A 25,589-nucleotide genomic window follows, 5' to 3' on the forward strand; every position below is an offset into this window, starting at 1 on the left:
AAATATCATCATAATACCGATAAAAATACTGCAAACACACTAGCTGTTTTGTCATTAAAACATTGAACAATCGGTCATATCACTTACGATTTCAGTTTAAACGAAGAGCTAAAATGCAATGTGCCATAACTGTAACGCAGTTCGGTCGCTATTCAGTAGTCTGTTTAAGCACTAACTTTATTTGTAATCAGGCAGTAGGATTATGGGTCCCAGCTGTGACGCAGTTCGGTCATTATTCAGTAGTCAGTATAAGCATTAATACCCTTTCAAATGACACCAACATTTAACTTTGTTGCCAATGGATGGATGAAATGACAAGCTTATTTGTACATCGGGTACCGCTTAAAGGCATAGTTTAAGGAATGTTTGACATGATAATTTCTTGCTGTGCATCTCCTGCTAATTGCACTGGTGTCAAAGTAGGGGCCAATTTCCTGTGTATTTGTTTATTGGCTTAGGGTCCATTTATAATATAATAAAACATCGAAAACTGAACAACAGAATACTCAGATTGGAGATCTGATAAGCCAATTAGGCAATAAGATTAAGATCAATTAACCGAGGTTGTGTACAAATACACGGTTTTTTTGTTTGTTTTGTTGTTGTTGGTTTTTTTGTTTGTTTGTTTGTGTTTTTTTTGTTGTTGTTTTTTTTTTTTTTGGGGGGGGGGGGGCTTTAAGGTCACTGCTATAATTAGGCATAACTCTCATTATTATCAACGTGTGGTATCAGTTTTACGTGGGAATATTATGTAAAACAAATCCCATGTAGCCTCACAAACTATAATAAAAATCCACGAGCTCTACTTAGTTATATATTGGCGATTTCGGATGCTATACCAAGGACGGGGAAAAGCTTTCGAAATGTATTTCTCAAACGCTAACCAATCTTATCATTGTTTTCTCATAAAAATACCAAAACATAACATTCAATGTGCCTATTTACTTCAGAACTATACTCACTCGCTCACTTGCCAGTATGCTCTATCGATAACCTTTTTCTGTATATTTCGTTTTTAATTAAATTAACAAAATTATTTTTAGTTTTGGCTACCAAACCGGACCAAAAGAATTAATAGTAGTTTGTAGCCCCTTTACATGCAAACACAATGTTGAGATTACCCCTAATAAGAAAAGGAAGCGGAACGAGCAACCTGGTCATTCAAGCGCTTTCAATTAAATGATTGATATTTTTCAAGCGTTTTGAGGTTGACAGGATAGGGACTTGACACGAAGTAAAAGTTTGTTCAGGTGAGAGTACCATCTCTATTATCTTGAATATGCCGGTCCCGGGAATGTTACCGTCTTACCAGCGCTACGTGAACGGGGTCCCTGTGTCCGTGGGGAGGAAATCACTGCGAATGAGAGAAAAATACATAATTCTCTTAGTTTTCCTAACATTTGGTATGGTTTGTTTTGGTGCATTTTTTTTCTTACCTGATCTCAGAGACAGAGTCACTGTATCAGAAATGAGGCGGCATATTCAGATGGGAGGTGCAGAAATATTTGTTCCTGGAAAGGAAAGTCCAGGTGGGTTGCAAGTTGACAATCATGGTGATATAATCGACGTTCATAAAGTTCAAGATAAGGGAAGGTTAGGTGTTAAAATTGCTGAAGATGTAGCAAGACAAAAAGCTATAGATGAGCTTAGTAATAAATTAAAATTACCAAAAGATGATACCTTGAAAGTTAAAGATGCCATTGATCAAGACAAGGAGAAGTTGAAAGAGCAGGAGAAGGTAAAAGAGATGGAGATTCAAGTGGAGCGGCAGCGAGAGGCAAAGGACAAAGTTCACCGTGAACACTCTGGTGGTGAGGGGACGCGTGGAGGGGAACCAGCTGACCCTGCTGTGAAGGTGAAGAGAGACAAAGTCAAGGAGGCAAGTACATTCACACAAAACATTAGAATTATTATCATTACATATTTGTGTTTGTGCCTCTGAATTTAAGTTGATTCCTTTAATAAGATAATACTATGAATTAAGTTGTTTTGGGTTAATTTTTTATTGAAGAGTTCAAACATTTGTCCCTTTTGCATTACAGATGATGAAGCATGCATGGGATAGCTACAAGAAGTATGCTTGGGGATCCAACGAACTGCGGCCTATCTCCAAGCAGGGACACAGTGCCAGCATATTCGGGACCTCAACTCTCGGGGCCACCATAATTGATGCCCTGGACACACTGTATATTATGGAGATGGATGAAGAATTTAAGATTGGTAGAGATTGGGTTGCCACAGACTTCAAATTTGAAGGTGTAAGTACTCTATGCATGCTTCATTGCTTGTAACAGACTAAACAATGTCATAAAAAAACAGTGTATTCTGAATGCATGGTATATGATGATATATAACTAGTACTGTATTTAGAGTCCTACACTCAATGTTTTTCGTGATTTTTATGTTTTAAAAACATGTGCATCCACAGGAGGATTTACTTACAAATAATGTAGTTTGTGCATAAAAACTACGCCTTAAACTCAAGGTATTTTGCTTAGGATTCATTTTTATGAAATCTGCAAGTCCAGTTCACTGGATGCATTCAATCAGAATCCAGAACAGTTTTCAGTGTTAAATATTCAGTCCCTATTTAAATCATAATTAGTTAACAAACTTTACATGTATTACCCATGTATCAAGTTTTCAAACAGTTTGATTTTAAAAGCAGAAGCGTGAGTTAAAGTACTGCCACATGTAGGTGACAACCCTGATGTATTAATGCTTATAAAATAAATGCTTATTTTGATCAATGCAGTTTGACTATGTTGTGCATCTGGATATACATGTATTTCAACAAGATAAGAAAGGTCTGATGTAACAGTGAAGTAATCTATATACAATAACATTTTGAAAAATATGTTAAAAAAAAATATACTCTTTTAAGAAAGAAACTCTTTCATACACGTTTTTCAATAGAACCATCAGAAAAACTTAAAAATATGTACATGTTTATTAAATTATATGTTTCAGTCAACAGAGTTGTCTGTGTTTGAGACCAATATCCGGTTTGTGGGAGGACTGCTGTCGGCCTACGCCCTGTCAGGGGATAAGGTAGTTCTCAAAAGGTTCTCAGTGATTCTAGGACATTTGCCCCCCCGGATGTTTGCCCCCCCGGATGTTTGCCCCCCTTTTGGACCATGGCGGACATTTGCCCCCCCGCCGTTTTCGAGGGGCCGGACATTTGCCCCCCGGCCGTTTTCGAGGGGGCGGACATTTGCCCCCCCCCTCTACTACTCGTAATGAATTCCATGTTGCTTCGTGGAAGTGAATTGTGAGTTGTAATTTGTGATAGGAAATACGTCCATTATATGATACCCGTGTTCTTAGTTTGTATTTTGAGCAAAAGTATGTCACATTTTTCTCGTTAATTATCTCTTCTTTGATATCATGCAAACAGAGGTAAATAGCGCGATCGAGATTGCTTTAATTGTTTCTCATTAATTAACTCTTCTTTGATATCATGCAAACAGAGGTAAATAGCGCGATCGAGATTGCTTTAATTGTTTCTCATTAATTAACACTTCTTTGATATCATGCACACATAGGTAATTAGCGCGATCGGGATTGCTTTAATTGTAGTGTTGGATCGCACTTTAATACAAACACATGTTTGGTGTTGATAGTTTGTAAGATTATTAAAGTTATCGCATTATCGAGTAGTCTCCCTTCTCTTATGTCGTGGCTTTTATTTGATTGAAGACATGCAAAATACACAAATTGGAGTTATGTTGGTTAATAAGCAATTTTGGTATAGGTTTGTCTAGAATATTACTTATATAACCGGGAGGGCAAATGTCCGCCCCATCGAAAATGGAGGGGGGGCAAATGTCCGCCCCCTCGAACATTGAGGGGGGGCAAATGTCCGCCATGGTCCAAAAGGGGGGCAAACATCCGGGGGGGCAAATGTCCGGGGGGGCAAATGTCCGTATACCGTTCTCAGTAAATCGCTACTGTGAAACTGGATAAATGATAACTGTTAGAAACTGACAAAAAAAAAGTTGTTTGATAATAACAAACTTATTATTAAATTTTCTCTGAAGAAAACTTGTATATCTCTGTACAGTTTATTTTGAATACTGCCAATATCCAAACTGTTAAATGTAAGTTCTGAATTTAAATGTTTCAAGTTCTTTTACACTAACCACAATTAATACATGGAAAATGTCATCTCTCTTTTTAATTCATAAGGAAGGATTGTTGGAGTTGTTTTCCTTTGTTTTGGGTATCTGCTCTAAACTGTGTAAATAAATGGAAAGGCCATTCAAAATGTGTCAATTGTGGTTGGTTTGAAAAAATGAAATGAACAAATTTGACTTATAATTTACATTTTCATTTAACAGTTTTGTTCTTTTGGCTAAATGTTGTTTTTCCCTGACAGTATAAAAAAATATTTTGATATTGGGTTTGAACTTCCTATTTGCACTAAAAAACACATTAAAGGTCTTTGATCATTGATACTAGAAGTTGGAAATGGAAACAACATATGGATCTCAGGAATTCACTGTCTGGTCAAACAGAGCTAGACTCTCCTCAGGAAACATTTAATAAACATTAGCTTATTATTGTATGTTCTTCAACCATCCGTTTGTTTGTCAATGTCTGAAAGCATCCATTGTGTCTACTTTCATAACAGATATATTATTTGAAATTGATCAAAGTCATTTTTTATTCATAAGACAATATCAATTCATATTCATATATCTGGTCATCTCATGCATAGCAAATGAACCATTCTTGTTCAGCACAAAGATATGCAGTATTTTTACTTTGTTTGCAAAACAATCAGAAAAGATAAACAACACTCTCTAAAATATAGGATTTCCATGTATTTTTTTTTTATTTGTGTTCAATAGAATATATTTTCACACTCCAAAAGTAGGTTGTTTGTCACATGGAGTCACCTGCATGGCAATGCAGTGGTACATTAATGTTCATTAGAATTCTGATTTTCAGGCAATTAATGTGATGTTAAAATTGGTGTCAATCCCTTGATGATTATAAAGTTTGTTTTACCAAATAATCTGTTCAATCAAAGTTCACGCACATTTGTTTACCCAGGAATTTGTTTAGCAGTTATGAATATTTAAATCAGGGTGGCTTGGCATTCTCTCTATTTGCCGATATTGTACTGATATTTATTGTGTATGTGGTGTGAGAACTTGATTGTCGTGAAATACATTCTGCCCAGAATCAATATGTCGACCCCATGCCATGTGGGGTAGACATATTTTTTAAGCATGGATCTCTGTCCATCCGCTTGTCACACTTTTGTGTCCACATCGAGAAGACAAGATCAGAGTTCAAGGTCAAAGGCCAAAGATTTTGTGTCCACTCTGTATCTCCATAACCCCTTGAAAAATTTTCATCAAACTTTGGTCAAATGTTCACCATATGTAGACAATATGTATAACCCAAATTGTAGGCTCAATGTCAAGGTCACAGTTCAATGTCAAAGGATCAAGCCAGATTCGATTTTGCTAAATCCATTGAAAGATTTTCATGAAACTTGGGTCAAATGTTTGCCTTATCAACATAACACCCACACTTCTGCATCATTTCTACCACTGTCTTATGTTGGGGCCTAGAATGAGACAAGCATGGTGGAAGAGACATTTGTCTTTTTGTTTTCAAGTGTAGTTTGGCATTTAAAACTGATTAGTGTAATAACATCACAAGCATATTGCTGACATGATATTCAGAGATACTTAGTCACACTTTTATCAAGCATACCATTTCCCACACTGTTTCAAGTCATCTTGGCCGTACTATTCAGTTTTGTAGCCTTCCTCTGTAACATTAATTTTGTCTATTGATTTGAGACTCTGGTAAAGTCTGGATTATGGTATACATAATTCTTAAGATAATAATAGTGAAGAGGAAACAAACATATTGTAGTTTTTAAGCTTTAACCATGATCATATCAATAAAAAATTGATAGACTTTCAATTTGAGTTTTTTGTTCTGTTGGTAAGTTAATATTGTAAATTTATACTATACATGTATTTATTATATTATTCTAGATTAGATTATTGCTTGAGATATTTTGATTAGCAAAATCTAGGAGTAACTGTTTTAAGTAGGACTGAGAACCAGTTCTATTATTGGTAGTACACTGGTATGTGTGGTTTGGTTGATGCATTGTTTATCATACGTTCTTTTGTCAGACGAGTATCAATAGAAAAAGAATGAAAAAAGGTGTCATAAATACTTAATAGCTTTTAAAATTTGCTCTGGTCTAAGAAATTATATATCAGACATTTTGTAAAAATACATTTGGTTCATGGTACCAGACCCTACTTATGAATTAGGCGCCGACACTACTGTTTCATAGTCAGTTGGTAAAAAAAAAAATATATATATATATATATATTCAAGTGTGTGTTTTAATATGTAGTTTAAAACCTTTAAAGCTTTAAAAAGAAGATGACTTTAACACAATTCTCCAATGATGGCAATTAAAACAATTTTTTTTTTAAATATGAAGCCTACCTACCCTACCCATTTTTAAAAAAGGATGTAACCCTAACCAAACCATTTTTCTTTTGGCCTGGATTTAAATGATTCACATGGTACACAAGCTTTCCAGAATTCACCATGAACAGAAAATGTGATCATGGGGTGAAAGGTCAGAGAATGGGCTGACAAGAAGAGGACAGATGGAAATTAAAATCCTTCATGTGTTTACTTTATTAATTTATTATCCATTTTATTCCTGGATAATGTCATTTGGTATCAAAACAAATACATATAAATAATTTCTAATGATACTTCTAAGTCCTATTTTTATGTGATGTAAACCCATTAAAGGGACTGTACACCAGATTGGCACCAAAAAAAAGTTTTTTTTCTGTAATGAATCTCAGGACAATTATTTAATAAAATGTTTTACTCTTTGATATCGTAATTGTAAAAAAAATACCAAAATGTAAAAAAAAAAATGGAGTCTGAGACTGGGTTCGAACCAGTGTCGCCAAAATTGCAGTCCAGTGTTGTATCCACTGTGCTCCGAAGGCTTACCCTAAACGGTTGGAATATTTAAGCTATATACCCAACTTGGTAATATCATGTGATAACATCGACCAGCCAATCACGCATAAGGAATGAATTCTACTAGGTAGACATACCTAGTAAACTTTTTTAATAAAAAATTAAGAAAAAACTGTGAAAAATAAATTAATTGTAAACTATGTGGTACTTCAGTTAGTAAGTTTCAATACATTGTACACATAGATACCAAGTTTATGTCAGTTTTTGACAATTTTCTTTTTTTTTGCTTTTTCATCATACGAAATACAGTCCTTTAATAAGATTAATTTGGTAATAATTAAATTGATACAACCATCATGATGTATGTTATATTGTTTTTCATACATGGAGAAATAAATTTGTCTCGTAGCAAAGATTAATTACCTTAAAGGAAAGTGAGTTTTTGTTGTTTTGGTCTGGTTTGCAAAAGTGTCTGCTGATAACAGATTAGAGACCTGTAAGAAGTCTGCCAATTTGCTATGTGCTGTATTATATTATTCATAGCTCCAGCCAGGATTTGAAAAGGGCAGGGTGCTAGGTCAGAAAGGGCACTTTTGATGTGCATTGAATGATCTTTAATGGGGCTCTTGCAAGGGTCCATGTTCAATTCATGTTGTGTACTTGTAACCACTTTCAATGCTATATAATCATTTGTTATGAATACCTTAGCTTTTATCTTAACTTAATTGTTAAAATTATACATGTATTTTTTTTATTTTAATACTTACTTCTGAAAATTGACTTAAAATATGTCCAATAATTATCAAATATAGTTCATAATCATCAAAGGCGGGTCTGTCAAATAAAAGGGCATATTAACAAAGTAAAAATGCAGAAGGGTGCCGGAAAAGAGCAGCAGGGTGCCGGAAAAGGGTGCTCCCCCTGCTTTGCCTAGCTGGAGCATTTCTATGTGAACATTGTGCGTAATGCAAAAATGATGTTGACTTATAGTGGCATGTATTTAAAAGTTAACTAAATTAACTTATATTTAAAATTAACTAAATTCGTTTATTCTTTGGAACTAGATGTTAGTTTGTGGAACACATAGTTTGATAGATTTTAATGATGACCCATACATTGACATGAGAAGCACAATTGCAGGCTTTAAGAGGTCTCCAAGCCACAGATGTAATACCCATCTTGCAACATCAGACATTGATTTCCTGTTATATAAATTTCCCCAACTCCTCTGACTGGGTGATTACGGGAATTCACTGTTCCTCGAATGTCTTATTTACAGCAATTTAACCCTCATTCTTCTCTAATATGTATTTATTCTTTCAAATAGAATTGATTGCCAATGGAACAGCTTTAGTTTCAATCGTAAATATTTCCCTTGGCTCAAATATAAATGTAAAATTGATTCAAGCTCAGGAAACGTGCTGCTCCGGTTTTTGATTAAATGTTTTTTTTACTGATTATTGTTTTAATCATGCATGTCATAAACATGTTCGTCAGAGACTCATTTGTCAAACAAAGTTACAGTATGACTGGATCATGTCTTAGTGTTAATTATTGCAGAATATCTTTTGTTATTGATTGAGACCCTATGAAAAGTAGGACAAGTCCTTGTAGAGTCTTAATTTGTTACAGCAGGCTAAGAAGCATGAATTTAGCACTGGCTGACCCCAATGTCTCAAAACTTTCTAAGCTAAACAGGCTTAGGTAGCTCGTTTCAATTACTAAAAATACAAACCTAAATTTGATTTCATAGATGAAAATAGTTTATTGGGAGTATCATTAAAACAATTCTTATTTAAATGGGCACAATATAGGTTGAAGCATTTTTATTTATTTCAATGCCTTATTAAGTTGTGACATATGGGTGATGGACCTATATATTTTAACTGGTAGTTTTTGTATGTTACAGTTGTTCAAGGACAAGGCCAATCATGTAGCTGAGAAGCTGCTTCCAGCATTCAACACACCAACGGGCCTACCGCACTCAATGGTTAACATTAAGACGTGAGTATCGCCAGTTTCATTCTTTTTCGGCTATGTCTTTATAGCTCACTAGTGATCAACATCAGCAGATGTTTGCTTGTATTTTTTTTTTTTCGAAGAAAATGTGTTGAGGTATTGTCACAGCCTTGGAAAGGGGATTGTTTGCATTGTACAAAAACATGTACATGTATACACCTTCAGTGGTTTATATATGGAAAATGTTTAGTATATTCACATGAACTTTGGTGCACATGTTACCAGTAGGAAAATGTGTATGCGTAGCTGTTGAGATCAGATGAGATGTAGGATTTATATTTTGAGTCAGAAGTTCATTCTTAAGTTAAAATTACCTCAATAGAACATACAAACCATTAAGCTTGTAGCTAGGTTTTTAATTGTCAAGTTAAGCAACTTGTGAAAAACAAAATCATGAGCAGTCACTTGACATTCATATGGTGTTGTTCCGATTATTGGTTATAATAATACAGAAGTAGTAATTTTGCTACGTACTGTATTAAATACCGGTAATGCACTTACAGTATACAGTCATCGAAATTAGACTTTTGGATGATCAAGCCCGAATTCTTATAGTATTGCTTGGCATCAAAAATTGTAACAAGCCCTGCTATAAAAAATTTGAGCAAGCCCGGAAGATGTTTTAACAGTGCAGGGCTTGCGGGCTTGTGTTAATTTTGATCACTGAGTATAGCAACTGCAATTTAAAGAAATCTGAGGCTAAACAGACCTTTTTTAAGGAGTCGTAAAGCTAGCATTTTTTCCAAGTATTTTGGTAATGATGTTTCTGCATTATTTTATGAAGCATTGACTTTACTAATGCTGTGGTGTGAGGCTGTCACATTACCCTCCCCAGAGAACAGTGGTGGAATATTTGAGAGATTTTCCTGAATTACAGACCAGGAAATGAGTGCAAGCAATAGAAAGAAAGCGTCTGATTACAAGATTAACTTTGTTGATCTAAGGGGAAACATTGGCATCTTTGGTTTGATGGAGTATTAAAGCTGATTGGCTTATTGGATTGTCCTGGGAAATACAACAGACTGGCTTGCCCTAATAAGCACATCACTATGAACTCCAAGGGTATCTACAGCTCTGTATCCACATCTATATGAGGCATATATTTATTATATACCCATCATAAATCCACATGCAATACATATAGTCCGTATTCCACTCCAGTGCAATATGGTTGTATTACATGCTGCTGATGTCACGCCTGAACAAGTATCATTGTGCAATTTGCGCGCCTCATTTAAATGACATTTATAATAAAATCATGTGCCATATAAGTGATATAAATCAGTCAAGTATAAAGTAAAAGGGTTATTAGTGCTGCATTTTGATCTGGAATATTGTATTTGGCTCTTGTGGATTTTTGCACATTTTGATTCCACCGGGCTATCACCTTCTGAAATCTGATTCTGCAAAATTCACCTTAGTGGCATTTAATCTCCCGTATCTAAATGCGGTACTAATACAGTAACCCTTTTATATCTCATACTGTTTGTATTGTTATTGGATTTACACACTGTCAAGTTTAAAGTCTGTTAATTAACGTTCAATTGGTTTGTATACATTTTTTTATTGTGCATGCAAATGAGACAGGTGTTGTAGGTGATTCGTGAGACATCTGCAGTATCATTAACTTAGTGAGTTACTGATATTCTACAGATAGTTATGGAAATAGTTTTTTACTATCTGACTCCTTTTATTCACATATATTTTGGTGTCACAAATATTTATTCTACCATGTGACCCATATCTAAATCTCATCCCCAGGGGCAGTACTCGTAACTGGGGCTGGGCTTCAGGGGGTTCCTCCATCCTCTCTGAGCTGGGATCCATGCACCTTGAGTTTGATTACCTTTCTAATGTCACTGGCAATGGCATCTTTGCTGAAAAGGTGAGTTTTTTGGGGCCTTCTTACACCTGTGTCCAGTTTTAATACGGTTACATCAACATGAGGTTTTAACTTTGTTACTCTAGTCTAATAAATTCACCCTCAAACTCCATACTTCTGTAAAATATTATAAATATTAAATGATGCATTATGTAATGAACGAATACTTTTTAAACCAAATGAAAAAGTGTTTGACATCATTCTTCCGAATGTTTCCCATGTTATCAAGTGTACAATGCACTACAGAGGTGAGCTCTTTATTTTTTACAAAATGCTGTACGTCAGGTGTATCGTATCCGAGACTTCATGAACCAGATTGAGAAACCCAATGGACTCTACCCAAACTACATCAACCCCAAGACTGGGAAGTGGGGACAACGTAAGCTAGCAATATTGTGCTGTTTTAATTGAAATAACTATTCAGAATAGTTTGTAATATTAAAACATTATTTCTAAGTTTGTTTTCAATATAAATGTCATTTTAAGATATATTATAACTTTTGTGATTATTTTGTGACAATTTCAAAAAAACAAGAATTCCTGTTTCATTGAGTTGCATAAATTTTGTAAAATTATATAGAGGCTAATCGTTTGTTTCAGTGTAAGATAGCAATATATTTCAATGAGTGAGCAAAAACTTGTATTTCATGAGTGGCTTTCTTCAAAAGAAAGAAGTAAAGTATTCACTTTGGCGTTGACAAGGGGAAATGTATTGGAATAAAACACTGATACAAACAAAAGTTGTTTTATTTCATGGTTATAATTCGCAAAAAATAACAATTAATTGTTATCAATCGGAAAATCTCATCAAATTTTAGCCATTCATGACGACATTGATATTTTACTTGCACCTTGTTTATTATGTCCCCCTTCAAAGAAGAGGGGTATATTGCTTTGCACTTGTCTCGGTTGGTCAGTCGGTTGGTAGACCAAAGCTTGTTTGAGTGATATCTCAACAATTCCTGGACGTATGGTCATCAAACTTGACATGAAGGTTGGGCATGAGCAGTAGATGACCCCTATTGATTTAAGGACTCATCAGGTCAAAGATCAAGGTCACAGTGACCTTTAATGGTAAAATTTTTTTAAGGCTTGTCCGAGTGATAACTCAACAATGCCTAGAGCTATGGTCATCAAACTTAATATGGAAGTTTGTCCTGACCAGTAGATGACCCCTATTGATTTTGGGGGTCGTCGGACCAAAGGTCAAGGTCACAGTGACCTTGAATTGCAAAAGGTTGTCTGAGTTATAAATTGACTATGCCAGCACCCATGGCCCTCATACTTGACATGGAAGTTGGGCCTGACCAGTAGATGACCCCTATTGTTTTTTTTGGGTCATCAGGCCAAAGTTAAAGGTCACATTGACCTCGAATGGTAAAAGGTTGTCCGTGTGATGACTCGAAAATGCCTGCAGCAATGGCCCTCATACTTGACATGGAGGTTGGGCCTGACCAGTAGATGACCCCTATTGTTTTTGGGGGTCATCAGGCCAAAGGTCAAGTTCACAGTGACCTTGAAAGGTAAAAGGTTGTCCGTGTGATTACTTGACAATGCCTGCACCCATGGCCTTCATACTTGACATGGAGGTTAATCCTGACCAGTAGATGACCCCTATTGTTTTGGGGGTCATCTGACCAAAGGTCAAGGTCACAGTGACCTTGAATGGTAAAAGGTTGTCCGTGTGATAACTTGACAATGCCTGCACCCATGGCCCTCATACTTGACATGGAGGTTGGGCCTGACCAGTAGATGACCCCTATTGTTTTGGGGGCCATTGGGCCAAAGGTCAAGGTCACAGTGACCTTGAAAGGTAAAAGGTTGTCTGTGTGATAACTCAACAATGCCTCCACCCATGGTCCTCAAAATTGACTTTGAGGTTGGGCCTGACCAGTAGATGGTCCCTATTAATTTTAGGGGTCATTTGGCAAAGGACAAGGTCACAGTGATCTTAAATGATAAAAGATTGTCTGAGTGATAACTCAACAATGCCTGCACCCAGGGCTCTCAAACTTGACTTGGAAGTTGAGCCTGACCAGTAGATGACCCCTATTGAATTTAGGGGTCAAAGGTTAAGGTCACAGTGACATTGAAAGCAAACTCGACAATTCCTTGACCTATGGTCATCAAACTTGACATGGAGGTTGGGGCTGACCAGTAGATGACCCCTCTTGACTTTGGGGGTCATTGGGCCATGGTCAAGGTCACAGTAACATTTAACACAAAAAAGTTAACAAATCTTCTCCCAGTGATATCTCCCAGTGATATCTCAACAATGCCTGAACCTATGATCATCAAACTTGACATGGAAGTTGGGCCTGACTAGAAGATAACCCTTATTGATTTTAGGAGTCATCGAGTCAAAGGCCAAGTTTACAGTGACCTTGAATGCGAAAATGTTTCGAGTGATAACTCGACAATGCCTGCACCCATGGCTCTCAAACTTGACTTGATGTTGCGTCTGATCTGTAGATGACCCTTATGATTTTAGGGGTCAAAGGTCAAGGTCACAGTGACCTTGAACGAAAAAAGCTTGTCTGTGTGATAACTTGTCAATGCCTGCATCCATGGCCCTCAAACTTGACATTTAGATTTTTTGTGACCAGCTGATGACGCCTATGGATTTTGAGGTCATAGAGTCAAAGGTCATGGTCATAACACACTCTATCCTCACACTTTGAATGGTTATTGTCTTAAAACTGTCTCAACGGCATCTAATGTCAGTGACAAATCAGCTGTCATTTCGGTCCATGCATATTTCATTCAATTGCCCATATTATCCTGACAACATGGCGCTCAAGGGAGCATAATGTTTGACAAACATCTCTTGTTTATGTATGTCTTTCACAGAGAAACAGGCTTGAGTAGAGAAACCAACAAAAAGCATGATATGAAATAGGGATGGAAACCGGATACCAAATCAGTATCCGGATATTCGTATCAAGTATTCGAATACTATCCGGATACTTGTATCAAATTGTTTTCATAATAAGTAAATTTCCTATTATATGTCACCCACCTTCTGTTATTTGACATAATTGTCCAATTAATTTATAATTCGTCATATGGCAATTTAAATTTTTCATTCATTCTTTCTCAGTCTTAATAATTTATAATGTTAAAATCAAAGCTAAACAACTCATTTTACGTCATAAAACTCATGATGAATACCACATAAACACCTCGGGAATTTGATAGTCACTTCGGCCGAGGTGGTTGCTTGGTTACTGCCATGTGCTTTCGAGTTTGTTATTTATCAGCAGGTTTCATGTTAAATTGTAATTTTATTTCATTACATTGTTTGATTTAATGCAATACCTGCAATTTCTACGGTGTTTTGTAATAAAGGATATAATTGCGGAAAAGATAAGACGATCTGATTTTTCTTTATTTACATGCGTGTACTTTTTTTATTTATCAATAAACTAAACATGTTTACATATCGTATGAAAAATAAAATACACTACACAAAATAAAACGTGAATAAATACTAAATATCAAATAAATCATTTATATATTTGATAATTTAATTAAACACTGTACACACACTACTTTCAAGTCCGAAATGTTCGAATACTTCACAACAGTCTTCATTCGATGTCGCACTTAATCGAACGCACGACCCTTATCTTGTGATTGTGATTAATGATCAATCCGTTTATTATCAACTAGTGCCAATTAGTGTCAATTAAGCACATCTGAGATGATAAAACAACACTTATCATTGTAAACAAGGTCATAGAACTTCACAGGGTGCTGCACAAGGACACAATATTACGCCTTGTGCAAAAACTCTTAAGTGTATATGCAGACTATCATACCCGCTTGGTTTATCCTATTTCAGACCATGTAGCTATTGGTGCCCTGGGGGACAGTTTCTACGAGTACCTGCTTAAGATGTGGATACAATCTGGCAAGACTGATCCGGTGTCACGTAAGATGTACGACGATGCTGTCAGTGTAAGTTTCCTCTAGCAGAGCAGTAAATGTGCACTTATAGATGTGCAATTACAGGTTAAAGATAACAATGCAATCATCAGGCACAAATTTCTCGCTTAACAATATCGAGTTCCTTATCCCAGGATAAAGCTAAGCTCACTATTAATTTATTTTTTTTGTAACAGTTTGGCTAATAAAAGTCAAAGCATGTTATTTCATTAAGAAAATAAGATACTTAAATCTTCCTCTTCCTCTTATATTTCAAAACATAAGGGCCTGTCAGTTAGTTTTAGTTTAGTTTAAACTTTATTTAATTTTACAACGATTGTGAAACAAGCTATAACAACTTATATTAATCACTCTCGTTGGCACGATGTTGCGCGAGAGTGTGGTCTTGTGTTGTGGGGGAAACCGGAGAACCCGGAGAAAACCCACTTGTCCGGCTTGGTGACCACTAACCAAACTCACATGCGCCCAAGCCGGGAATCGAACCCGGGTCGCCTTGGTGAGAAGCGAGTGCGCTAACCACTGCGCTGACCGGACAACCTTAATTCTAATTAATTAGTTTTAGAGATTAATTCTTGTCTTTTAATGTGTTCCAAATGTTTGAGAAAAAAAGCTAAATGTAATCTGCAGCCATTTATATAAAACTGGAAAATTTATCCACAGGTTATCTGTTGGTTAGTTTGCACATAAAAGCAATTTGATTGGTCAACAGTAATTATTCGATAAATATTGACCAATCAATAAATATTATGGCCAACTTTAACCATACCAAAGACTTAACCAGTTTGATACAAATGGTTGTTGCTGTCAAAGAGCTTGATAAATTGTAAAATGGTACAGCTATATGGCGTACAAGCTTATTACGGTAATGTATATAGCTTTTATTGTAAGAAACATAAGATATTAACTTGTCAACTTCAGAATAATTGAGAGTTTCTCTCTGTGACTTGCTAGTAAGCAAGAATAATGCTTTAAAATCAAGTGGATATTATGTTTGAGGCTTAACAGTTATTTCATATCAAAAATATCTTCCAATGTTTCAGGCAATTGAGACACACATGATCAAGGTATCGCCCGGAGGCCTGAAGTATGTGTCTGAGTACAAGTCTGGTCGTAATGAGCTGAAGATGGACCATCTCGGCTGCTTCTGTGGTGAGTATAGTCAATATATTGATGACAAACATGGTGATACTGCCGAACATTGTCTTTGCAATTTATACTTGATGCCACTTCATGGCTGTCTCTGTGGTAGATGGACGAGTGACGTTGAAGCAACATGAGTGTCCTTGCCCTTGATTTATTTTGCTCTAATCAAAAGTAAATATACGAACCTTTTTAAAATATATATGTCAACAATGTATTATGCATGTTATTTGAGGGCACAGGTACACAAAGAACTTTTGATGCCTTGGATGTAATAACTACAACTCATGAATGGATCAGTAGGGTGAAGTCTAAGATGTTTAAGAACCAATTAACTCCTTGATAAAGACAGATGTTCATTTCAGGATTCATATAATCAGGCCTCAATTTCTCAAAACTTCTTAAGTCCCTTTTAACAGGATTAAGCTAATCTCACTATTTTTGTTGTTCTATAAAATGGGTTATATTTACTTCTATCAAGAAATTTTAGAAATTATGTAGGAATAATCTGTATGATTATCAGAATAAACCATTTTTCATTTATCAAAATCCATTTGCAGCATGTATTTTGGCTAATTGAAATAAGCGACTTAAGCCTGTTAAGCTTAAGAAGTTTCAAGAAATTGGGGCCTGATGATCCACAGCAAAATTTGAGGAGTGTTTGGGTTTGGGTATTGCATTCATATATATGTAGTTTCATACATCTACACTTCATACGTGTACATATCAGGATTGTATCGACAACTAACTGTGTTTCTCTCAACATAGATTTTGAAAAATTTGATTCCATTTTTGCAGGTGGTATGTTTGCACTTGGGGCTGAAGGTTCCGCTGAACCTGAGAAATATCTGCAGCTGGGGCAGGATATTGCCAACACCTGCCATGAGTCCTATGACAGATCAGGTACATGACCATACAGGCCCTGGGATCAAGCTGGTCTTTGAGATCAGGGAGCATTTGAACACACATTAGACTTAAATACCTAACAGATTTGGTGTACTTCTTTAGTTTGTGATTTTTTTTTTCTCTACTTTTATCTTGGAGAAGTTCAACATTTAAATAGTCCTACATCTCATTGCTTGAACACAGCGGGTTAAAGTAAAAAATGTATACAAAAAGAAATGAAGGGGTCATATAGCTTGTTGAGGTTTATTGAAGATCATATATACACATACTTATTGCAGTTCACATAATGTTTGTAGATGGATGTTTAGTTGATTAAGTTTAGAAATGTGTTACAAAGCAGGTATAATGTTCCTAGTACAGAGAGAACTTATTACATTCGTTATTCCTTGATAAGCCTCTTTATGTGCTCATTTGTAGCAGATGAAACTGAGAAAAGAGTTACAAGAACCCACTGCCTTGTTCATATTGTGAATTAATTTTTTGATTTTTAATTCCTGTTAGCTACAAAACTTGGCCCTGAGGCGTTCAGGTTTGATGGAAACACAGAGGCGAAGGCCGTACGTCAGAACGAGAAGTACTATATTCTGCGTCCAGAGGTGCTGGAGACCTACTTCTACATGTGGCGCTTCACCAAGGAGCAGAAATACAGAGATTGGGCTTGGGAGGCTGTGCAGGTTGGTTGTGCAAACATCTTGGTTATGTGGGTATATTTGGTAGGGTATCTGGGTAAACATGTATATTGGGCGGGGTATTTGGGTATATATTGGACAGTGTATCATGGTATATATTGGGCAGGTATCTGGGTATATATTGGACAGGGTATCCAGGTATAAATTGGACAGGGTATTAGGGTATATATTGGGTGGGGTATCTTGGTATATATTGGACAGTGTATCCGGGTATATATTGGGCGGGGTATCAGGATATATATTGGACATGGTATTCTGGTATATATTGGATAGGGTATTGGGGTATATATTGGGTGGTGTATCTTGGTATATATTGGACAGGGTATCCAAGTGTATATATTGGGCGGCGTTTCCGAGTATATATGTGACAGGGTATATATTTGGTGGAGTATTTGGGTATATATTGGACAGGGTATATATTGGGTGGAGTATTTGGGTATTTATTGGACAGGGTATCCACCCGATCCGAGTATATACATGATGGGATATCCGGGTATGAGAAGGAGAATACATATTAGCCAGCTGTTAATGTAAGCTGGATTATGTATTTTTACTTTAATTTCTGTAACATTATTCCAGAGAATGTAAGACAGGGTCAATGTTTGCTGGATTATGCTATTTTTATTTCTTTCCTTGAACATATTTCCAAACATACTATTAAAAACCTTGTTATTTACTTATCTAAAATAGATTGACACTTTTCCACAAGATATTTTTGGTTGACTTGCAATCATTTTTTTGTGCTAGATTGTTAACTGTATATTATCATTGAAATACAACATTATCCTCTACCTCTCAATAGGCTCTGGAGACCCATTGTCGGACGGATGGTGGTTACACGGGTATCCGTGATGTTTACCAGGTGAACCCGCAGAAGGATGACGTCCAGCAGAGCTTCTTCCTGGCGGAGACTCTCAAATACCTCTACCTGATCTTCTCCGATGACTCCCTCCTACCCCTTGACAAGTGGGTCTTGAACACAGAGGCCCACCCCCTCCCTGTCCACAGAGTATTCAAAAAGAATGCCACAGTTACAGAAAACGATGAGAAACATTTATGAGTGTTAAACTAGTGTTAAAGTATTTGAGTTTTACAACTTTAGGGTTTAAGTGAATCATATTGGTTCATGATTGCTAGTGAGGGAAGTCATTGGTTGTTATTTTCGTATTTGTTTTCAATCGGAACTATTGAAAATTAGTTTGGGATTAGGTTGGGAAATTCTTGTAGAATATTTAATGTGTTTTAGAAAAGCTAAATGATAGTAATATTTGTTAATGTTTGATATATTGTGATAAGGCAATCAAATATTGTTAAAAAGCACAGCACTTCCAGTGCAAACTTTGCTGCTATACGGCAGTGTGTGTAAGACTAATCCAGACTTGCACCTGAAGATCATCTTCTCAATCATTTGCTGGAATCATTTATCACACATTGAGACTACGTATTGTATGACTTTTGAAGTCAGATACTATTTAATTTAAACAGTTGAACAAAGTATAATCCATAGTTGATCAGCTAAAGTGCTTAATATCAGAAGGAGTGTTTTCACGATGGTAAGTAAATCATTAAGGCTTAAATTGACCGCTGAAGGAAGATATTTAATTGATTGGTATAGGGCTTTTTGTAAGAAAATCCTTGATTTCTTTTGTAGAATAACATTTTTGAGTAAATTTATGAATTGAAGTGAATTTTAAGGCACAAACATGTTTTATCCCTGCTCAAGCAATGTGTTTTTAAAAGGCATTGTTTTGAGAGTTCCATCATCCTTAAGAAACATTGTATTTATATTCAAAATACTATCATTATATAAAAAACTGAAAAGAACACATATTTTGATTGTTGTTTTTAATACTTTTAGGAAATAATTCATTATTAATATATAAACTGTTAACAGTATAATGGGGTTATGGGATATTGGTTGGTGGTCACCAGGTCGGAGAAGTGAGTTTTCTCCGAGCACTCCTATTCCCCGACAAAGCAAGACCACACTCTCGTGCAACATTGTGCCAATGGGAGTGACTTAGCATTCATAGGTTAACTTTCTTCACAATTGTTGTTATACATTTTAACTGAACAGTATAATTGTTGTATATTAAGTCGCTAGTAAGTTACTGTTTTGGTAATACTGAATGTAAAATATAAATGTAATACTGAATGTAAAATATAAATGTATTTGTTAATGTTTATGTTGACAAGCTTTGGTGGAGAACGAAAGCCTCGAAACAACTTCTCCAATTAGTTTTAGTGTGCTACTGTTTTTGTTAATTAGTACCTCAATTTGTTGATGCTTAAGTGCCAAAGTTAAAACTGTTCCGTATGTTGGATAGCTGTATTGGAGACAATATAAGAGAGCTGTATTGAAGACAATTTTTAGAGAGCTGTGTTGGGAGATAATTTTAGAGAGCTGTATTGGAGACAATATTATAGAGCTGTATTGAAAGACAATTTTAGAGAGCTGTATTGGGAGACAATATTAGAGAGCTGTTTTGGGAGATAATATTAGAGAGCTGTATTGGAGACAAAAGTAGAGAGCTGAATGGGAGACAATATTAGAGAGCTGTATCGAAGACAATATAAGCAAAGAGGAACTAAATGAAAAGTGCTGTTTGAGAGATGAAAGTGAAATGGTTTTATCTTCTTCTTTATTTTGAATGTCACTTAAAGCAGTTTCACTTTCACCTCTCAAGTTAATACTAGAGCATTGAAGTGATGGTGACAAAATACTTCTTAGGTGTATTTCAGAAAAATCCATTACCATAATAAATGTTGTATACCATGTGTGTAAATGTATGCCACTATATACTTGTAATATGTGAAGTTATTATCGGTTATTTTTATGTGTATTTGTCATCCTTCATTGTATTTAGTATGAGAGTGTAACACAAGGCTGTAAGAGTTGATTGCCACCAACAGTCATTCCTATCACATGTGCTAGGGTTATTACTGGTGTTTACTTGTCCTGTTCATAATGAATTATTCATAAATGATACAATTTACATTGTTCAACTGCCAAAATTACAATTCATTTGTTCGAAGATGTAAATTAAGTATTTTATACAAGTTTCATTGCAATCTGACATCATGATAGAAATAACATTTGTCACAGACTTCTGGGACAACCCTCGTATAGTGTCATTTAGCAGATTTTATTTCAGTTTGCTTAACTTTTTTATTTATGGATTGTTTTTCCAGAATTCACCCGATTTAAATCGTTGTTGTGGAACAATTCATATCGTTTAATTAGCATTTGATATTGAGAAGAATTCAGGCTTCGTTGAATTGATAACAACAGCCCTTGATAACAAAATAATTCCTTTAACAAAAGAATATATTGAATCCAATGGGTTTTTGATACAGAATCGGCATCATATCATTTGTTAAAGTGAGATGCCTGGGAAATTATGTTTTAAATTTATGTAATTCTGTGGTTTTTATGTAAAACTAAACCGAGTTTTCTCTAATTTCTCTAAAGGAGATTGTTCATTTTTGCACCCAGTTATTCACAAAATACATGCTCCTATAGAATGGACACTGTTTACAGCATTGAAATACTACTGCTCATATACGTTGTCAGGTTGTATGGTAGATATTTGATCTATGTTGTATAGTAGATATTTGATAGATTTTGTCTGGTAGATATTTGATCAATTTTGTGTGGTAAGCTTGAATAATTCTTGAAAAATTAAGTGTGCAGAAATGTGTTATGGTAACTGCAATGATATGTTATTTTTTATGACTAGTACAAAATTTATATTGTAGATTTTCTGAAAAAAACAACTTTAAAATCTTGTTTAGAACACATAGCAGTTCTATGTTTGTTTTCTATGTGAGTAAATCGTGTAGTACCTAAAGTTATATTATTTGTGCATGTTATCTCAGACAATGTTTAATATGTTGTTATACATGCATTTTAAGGAACCGTATCATTAATAATAGTATGGCTATGTCGAAAGGAGATAAGTATTATTCTGTATGATAACGAAATCATTTTGATTTTTTTTATATGGGTCACTGTAAATGTTTGGTAAAAGTATGTTTGTAGAAGCAACGCTATCTCTGGCATTATAAATCTGTCTTGGCTGGTCCAAGCCTGCATTTCAGCTTTGTAAATTTGTTTTAGAGTTTGCTTAAACTAATGTTATAACATAATGAATCACAAAATTCCTAGTTTAACCTGTACATTCTAATAGCAAAAATGTAAATCATGTTGATGAAATGAAGTGAAGTATTCTGGCAGATTTTTCTTTTTGATGGGAAAATTCATTGATTTTGTATTAGAGATTGTTTTTTTTTATGGGAAAATTTATTGATTTCGTATTAAATCCATTTCTTAATTGTTTCAATTATTATATCAATCTTAAACAGAGTTGTCAAATTCACAAGCATTCATTATCTATGTTCACATAATACAGTTGATTTGTGTTTTTATACCTCAAACTCAGCTAGTCAGTGTACAGATATGTGTTTGGTGTCCATGATTGCTTGAAGGCTAGTGCTGTTAATATATACTGCCTACCCTTCATAGATACACGGATAGATAATGTTATTTGGAGTTTGCATCTGTCCCCACATGAGCTCCTTTTTTATCATACTTCATTCAAAACTTCTATATTGAATTATTTTAATCAACTAGCCTTCGACTCAATATCCTCAATAAATTTAACTTTAAAGTTATTATTTTAGTGTGACAAATTAGATTTTTTGAAAAGCAAATTGAAATTTATCTTATCTAAAGTATGAAGTAAAAAAGACTTTATAGAAGATATGTTGCCATTGTTTGTACAGTTATATATTTTTGCACTATGTTTAAAAAATGTTAGCTACCTTGAAGTACCAATTTTATGTTTAATTTTTCTTATACATAAAACAATCTAGATAAGATATGAGACCAGCCAAAACTAAAGTATTTATGTAGAATTTTAGGTATTCTTTTCCACGTTCTTTTAATGTTTGCATTTATCAATGTATCAAAATTGGCAAAGATTTGATGTTATCACCTCAACATTTGGTGCTTCACAATTCAAACAGCTTTAATAACCTTGCATCGATCTTCGTGTCTGCCAAAGTTAAGATTAAGTGTTTTATCCAGGGTTCCATGACATACTATACATATTGTACATGCATGTTATATATTGTATTTTAATTTACTATGGTTTGAAATTCCCCTCCCTCCCCTCCATTGTTTTCTAGAATATATGTATCTGTGATATTATGAGTAAAACAATGATGGGATACTTCCCAACTATCTCATAGCAATGTAAGAATACAGTGTAAATCTTGAACTTAAAAATTGCCACATCCTATATGCATTGTTCTCCTCTTGCAAGCAGTGATCTCCCCTAACAAGAAACAAGCAGTGGTCTCCCCTTAAATGTATCTATATTTATGTACAAAAAGGGGAGTAAATACTCAACTACTTGTAATAGCATGATATCAACTTGTTACTCACCTTGACATTACAAACCGACTATGTTAGACTCTGTCAAGAAAATGTTTGTAGGAATAGGAGGATTTTATTATGTTTTCCAGTGGTTTATGAAAATGAGTATCAATCCCATAGTTTTCATGCACAGGTTTTGGACAGAATTTCAACAATGTCGTTTCCAAAATGATGTTACGTTCACATATTTTTTGTAGTGCTGTCTGAAAAACTACAGTAATCTGTCATTTCTAACCTTTAAGGCATGTATTTTTAAAAAGAAAATCAGTGTTAGATCGCAATAAACCAAATGTAAATATTTCACTAATGGCTACATCATTTTGGTGTTGCTTTGGTAATATTGATCTTACACTGAAACAAGCTTTTATCATCTATATTGTTTGATAGTCAGTGCACCTTCGCTATGAGTGGTTTTTGTGAGGTATGGCACCAGTGCACCTTCGCTATGAGTGTTTTTTGTGAGGTATGGCACCAGTGCACATTTGCTATGGGTGGTTTTTGTGAGGTATGGCACCAATGCACATTTGCTATGGGTGGTTTTTGTGAGGTATGGCACCAGTGCATATTTCCTATGGGTGGTTGTTGCAAGGTATTGCATTATTGTTGCAACTCACATTATAAGCTCACCTGAGCACAAAAAAGTGCTACACATGAGCTATTGTGATAGGGTGGTCATCCGTCATCATCATCTGTGGTTTATCCTTTTCATTCAAACAACTTTTCCTCCAAAACCACTGGGACAATTCCAACCAAACTTCACAGGAATGTTCCTTGGATGGTCCTATTCCATATTCCTACAATAAAAGTGGTTCCAAGAAGAACCCATGGCAATCTAAAGAAAAAACTGATGGTCCGATTTCAAAATAATTTCACAGAAATGTTCTTTAGGTGACCCTATATCAAATTCCTTCACACCATGTTGATTTGTAAAAAAAAACATGGTCGCCAGGGTGTGGGGCTAGTTTTCTCTATTTGTCTATATGAAAACTCTCCTTAGAATCCGCTGGCCCGTTTTTAAAATAATTTGATAAGAGCGTCATCCTATATGTATATATCTTTAAAACCCTTTGTCCAATCAGGTGAGCGATATAGGGCCATCATGACCCTCTTGTTATATACTAGTATTTAAACAGTTGTCCCTTTCTGCTTACATATTGAGAGTTATAAGTGAAATAGATATATCTGCTTATGTTTTATTATGCCACTTGGAACTTTATTGCTCTCATCTCTCAATATGTAGGTAATCTTTAGTTTTGCTGCCAGTTAAGTTCTGTGTACCTCGTTGGCATGGTAAATTAGATATACACATTTGTTCAGTAGTTCTTGCAATGTATAATCCAAGACTTTTGTGGCTTTGATTAACTTTTCAAATATTATGTAACAGAGTTCATATATGATGGGTTTTACCATATTATCTGCACTCAATAAAAAGGAAAAAAAAATATATATTAAAAACACTTGTTCGTATTGACATTAGCCACATGTATCTGCATTAGCCACCCGTTCATCCATGTTCCACTTAAAAGGCTTATACTTTTATAGAAAGTGTTTGTGCATTGACTGCTCATATTTTATGTTAACATGTATAGAATGTATGTAAGAGTCCCTCTAATTGAAACATATCCCCCTTACCCCTCCCAGTGTAGATCTTCTTGTTACTTTCTAGTTCAGGGCTATTCCATTTACACATATAACCCCCAGGGGGAAGGCTTTTTTTTATAATAAACCACCCTACAGGAGCAAATTTACCCTCTCGGGGTCCAAATTAACGAAAAAAAAAACCCACCCATATACTATTTAAATAATTGCCTTCCACGTGTGGGTTATATGTTTTACTGGAATAGTCCTCAATGGTAGCTGTTGTTGTTACTATCACTTTAAACGTGATGTCCTTGATTATATAATATATTATATGTTTGTTTTTGATTGCAATCATAGTGCATGGTTGCCATTCTTCATGGAAATAGACACCTAGTTTGAGTAACAACTGACTCTAAAGTGGTATGCATTCATTTCACTGTCATTGTAAATACTGCATTTATCAAAAACAAGATGAGAATGTTTAAATATGACAAATTTATGAAAATAATTTATTTGATTAAAATTGAGTAATAAATGTGATATTTTAGTTGTCTTTTTTCCTGTGTTATGTAGATATGTATCTAATCAACTTTTCCAAATGTTTGATTTTTAAATTTTACAAATGATGCAGCATCCTTTAGCTCGACTATTTGAAGAATAAGGAAGCTACTAAACATGCCATGTATAGTAGCTTCCTTATTTTTCAAATAGTCGAGCTAAAGGATACTGCATCATTTGTAAAATTTAAAAATCAAACATTTGGGAAAGTCCCGTGGTCTGCCTCAGCGTTCGGTGCAAGGTTTAGGGCAAGGTTGCACTTTCAGTTTTATAACTCCCAATACACTTTGTTCAATTCACTTTATTATCCCCCACCGAATCGAAGATTTCAGGAGGGGGATATTGTTTTGGCGTTGTCCGTCCGTCCTTCCGTCCGTTCGTCCGTCCGTCCGGTACCATATCTTAAAAGGCATTGATCAGAAAATGTTCAAACTTGGTC

At 35.1% G+C, this 25,589-nt stretch overlaps 1 protein-coding gene across 4 annotated transcripts; it reads left to right on the forward strand.

Moving 5' to 3' along the window:
• Positions 1–1,179: 1,179 nt before the first annotated feature.
• Positions 1,180–25,139, forward strand: LOC128237490 (mannosyl-oligosaccharide 1,2-alpha-mannosidase IA-like). 4 transcript variants are annotated; one of them, XR_008261616.1, is made up of 13 exons: positions 1,180–1,879; positions 2,043–2,258; positions 2,971–3,051; positions 8,897–8,991; positions 10,768–10,891; positions 11,174–11,267; positions 14,733–14,848; positions 15,877–15,985; positions 16,775–16,879; positions 17,384–17,556; positions 18,374–23,397; positions 23,445–23,516; positions 23,559–25,139. XR_008261616.1 is itself a non-coding variant. In XM_052953068.1 (11 exons), exons 1-11 carry the CDS (start codon positions 1,280–1,282, stop codon positions 18,629–18,631), a joined length of 1,971 nt encoding a protein of 656 aa, XP_052809028.1. In that variant the 5' UTR covers positions 1,180–1,279; the 3' UTR covers positions 18,632–25,139. The 4 variants fall into 4 exon arrangements, 1 of the variants encoding a protein (XP_052809028.1); XR_008261615.1 differs by having other exon boundaries at positions 18,374–23,516; XR_008261614.1 differs by having other exon boundaries at positions 23,445–25,139.
• Positions 25,140–25,589: the final 450 nt, after the last annotated feature.

Source organism: Mya arenaria, chromosome 6 (genome assembly GCF_026914265.1).
Source record: "Mya arenaria isolate MELC-2E11 chromosome 6, ASM2691426v1".
Lineage (NCBI taxonomy): Eukaryota > Metazoa > Mollusca > Bivalvia > Myida > Myidae > Mya > Mya arenaria.

Bases quoted from the DNA above. Each gene is read 5' to 3' on its own strand.
- LOC128237490 (XM_052953068.1), top strand. From the start codon at position 1,280: ATGCCGGTCCCGGGAATGTTACCGTCTTACCAGCGCTACGTGAACGGG. The intron at 8,992-10,767 runs GTGAGTATCGCC...TCTCATCCCCAG, and splicing joins TCAATGGTTAACATTAAGAC to GGGCAGTACTCGTAACTGGG. The intron at 11,268-14,732 runs GTAAGCTAGCAA...ATCCTATTTCAG, and splicing joins GACTGGGAAGTGGGGACAAC to ACCATGTAGCTATTGGTGCC.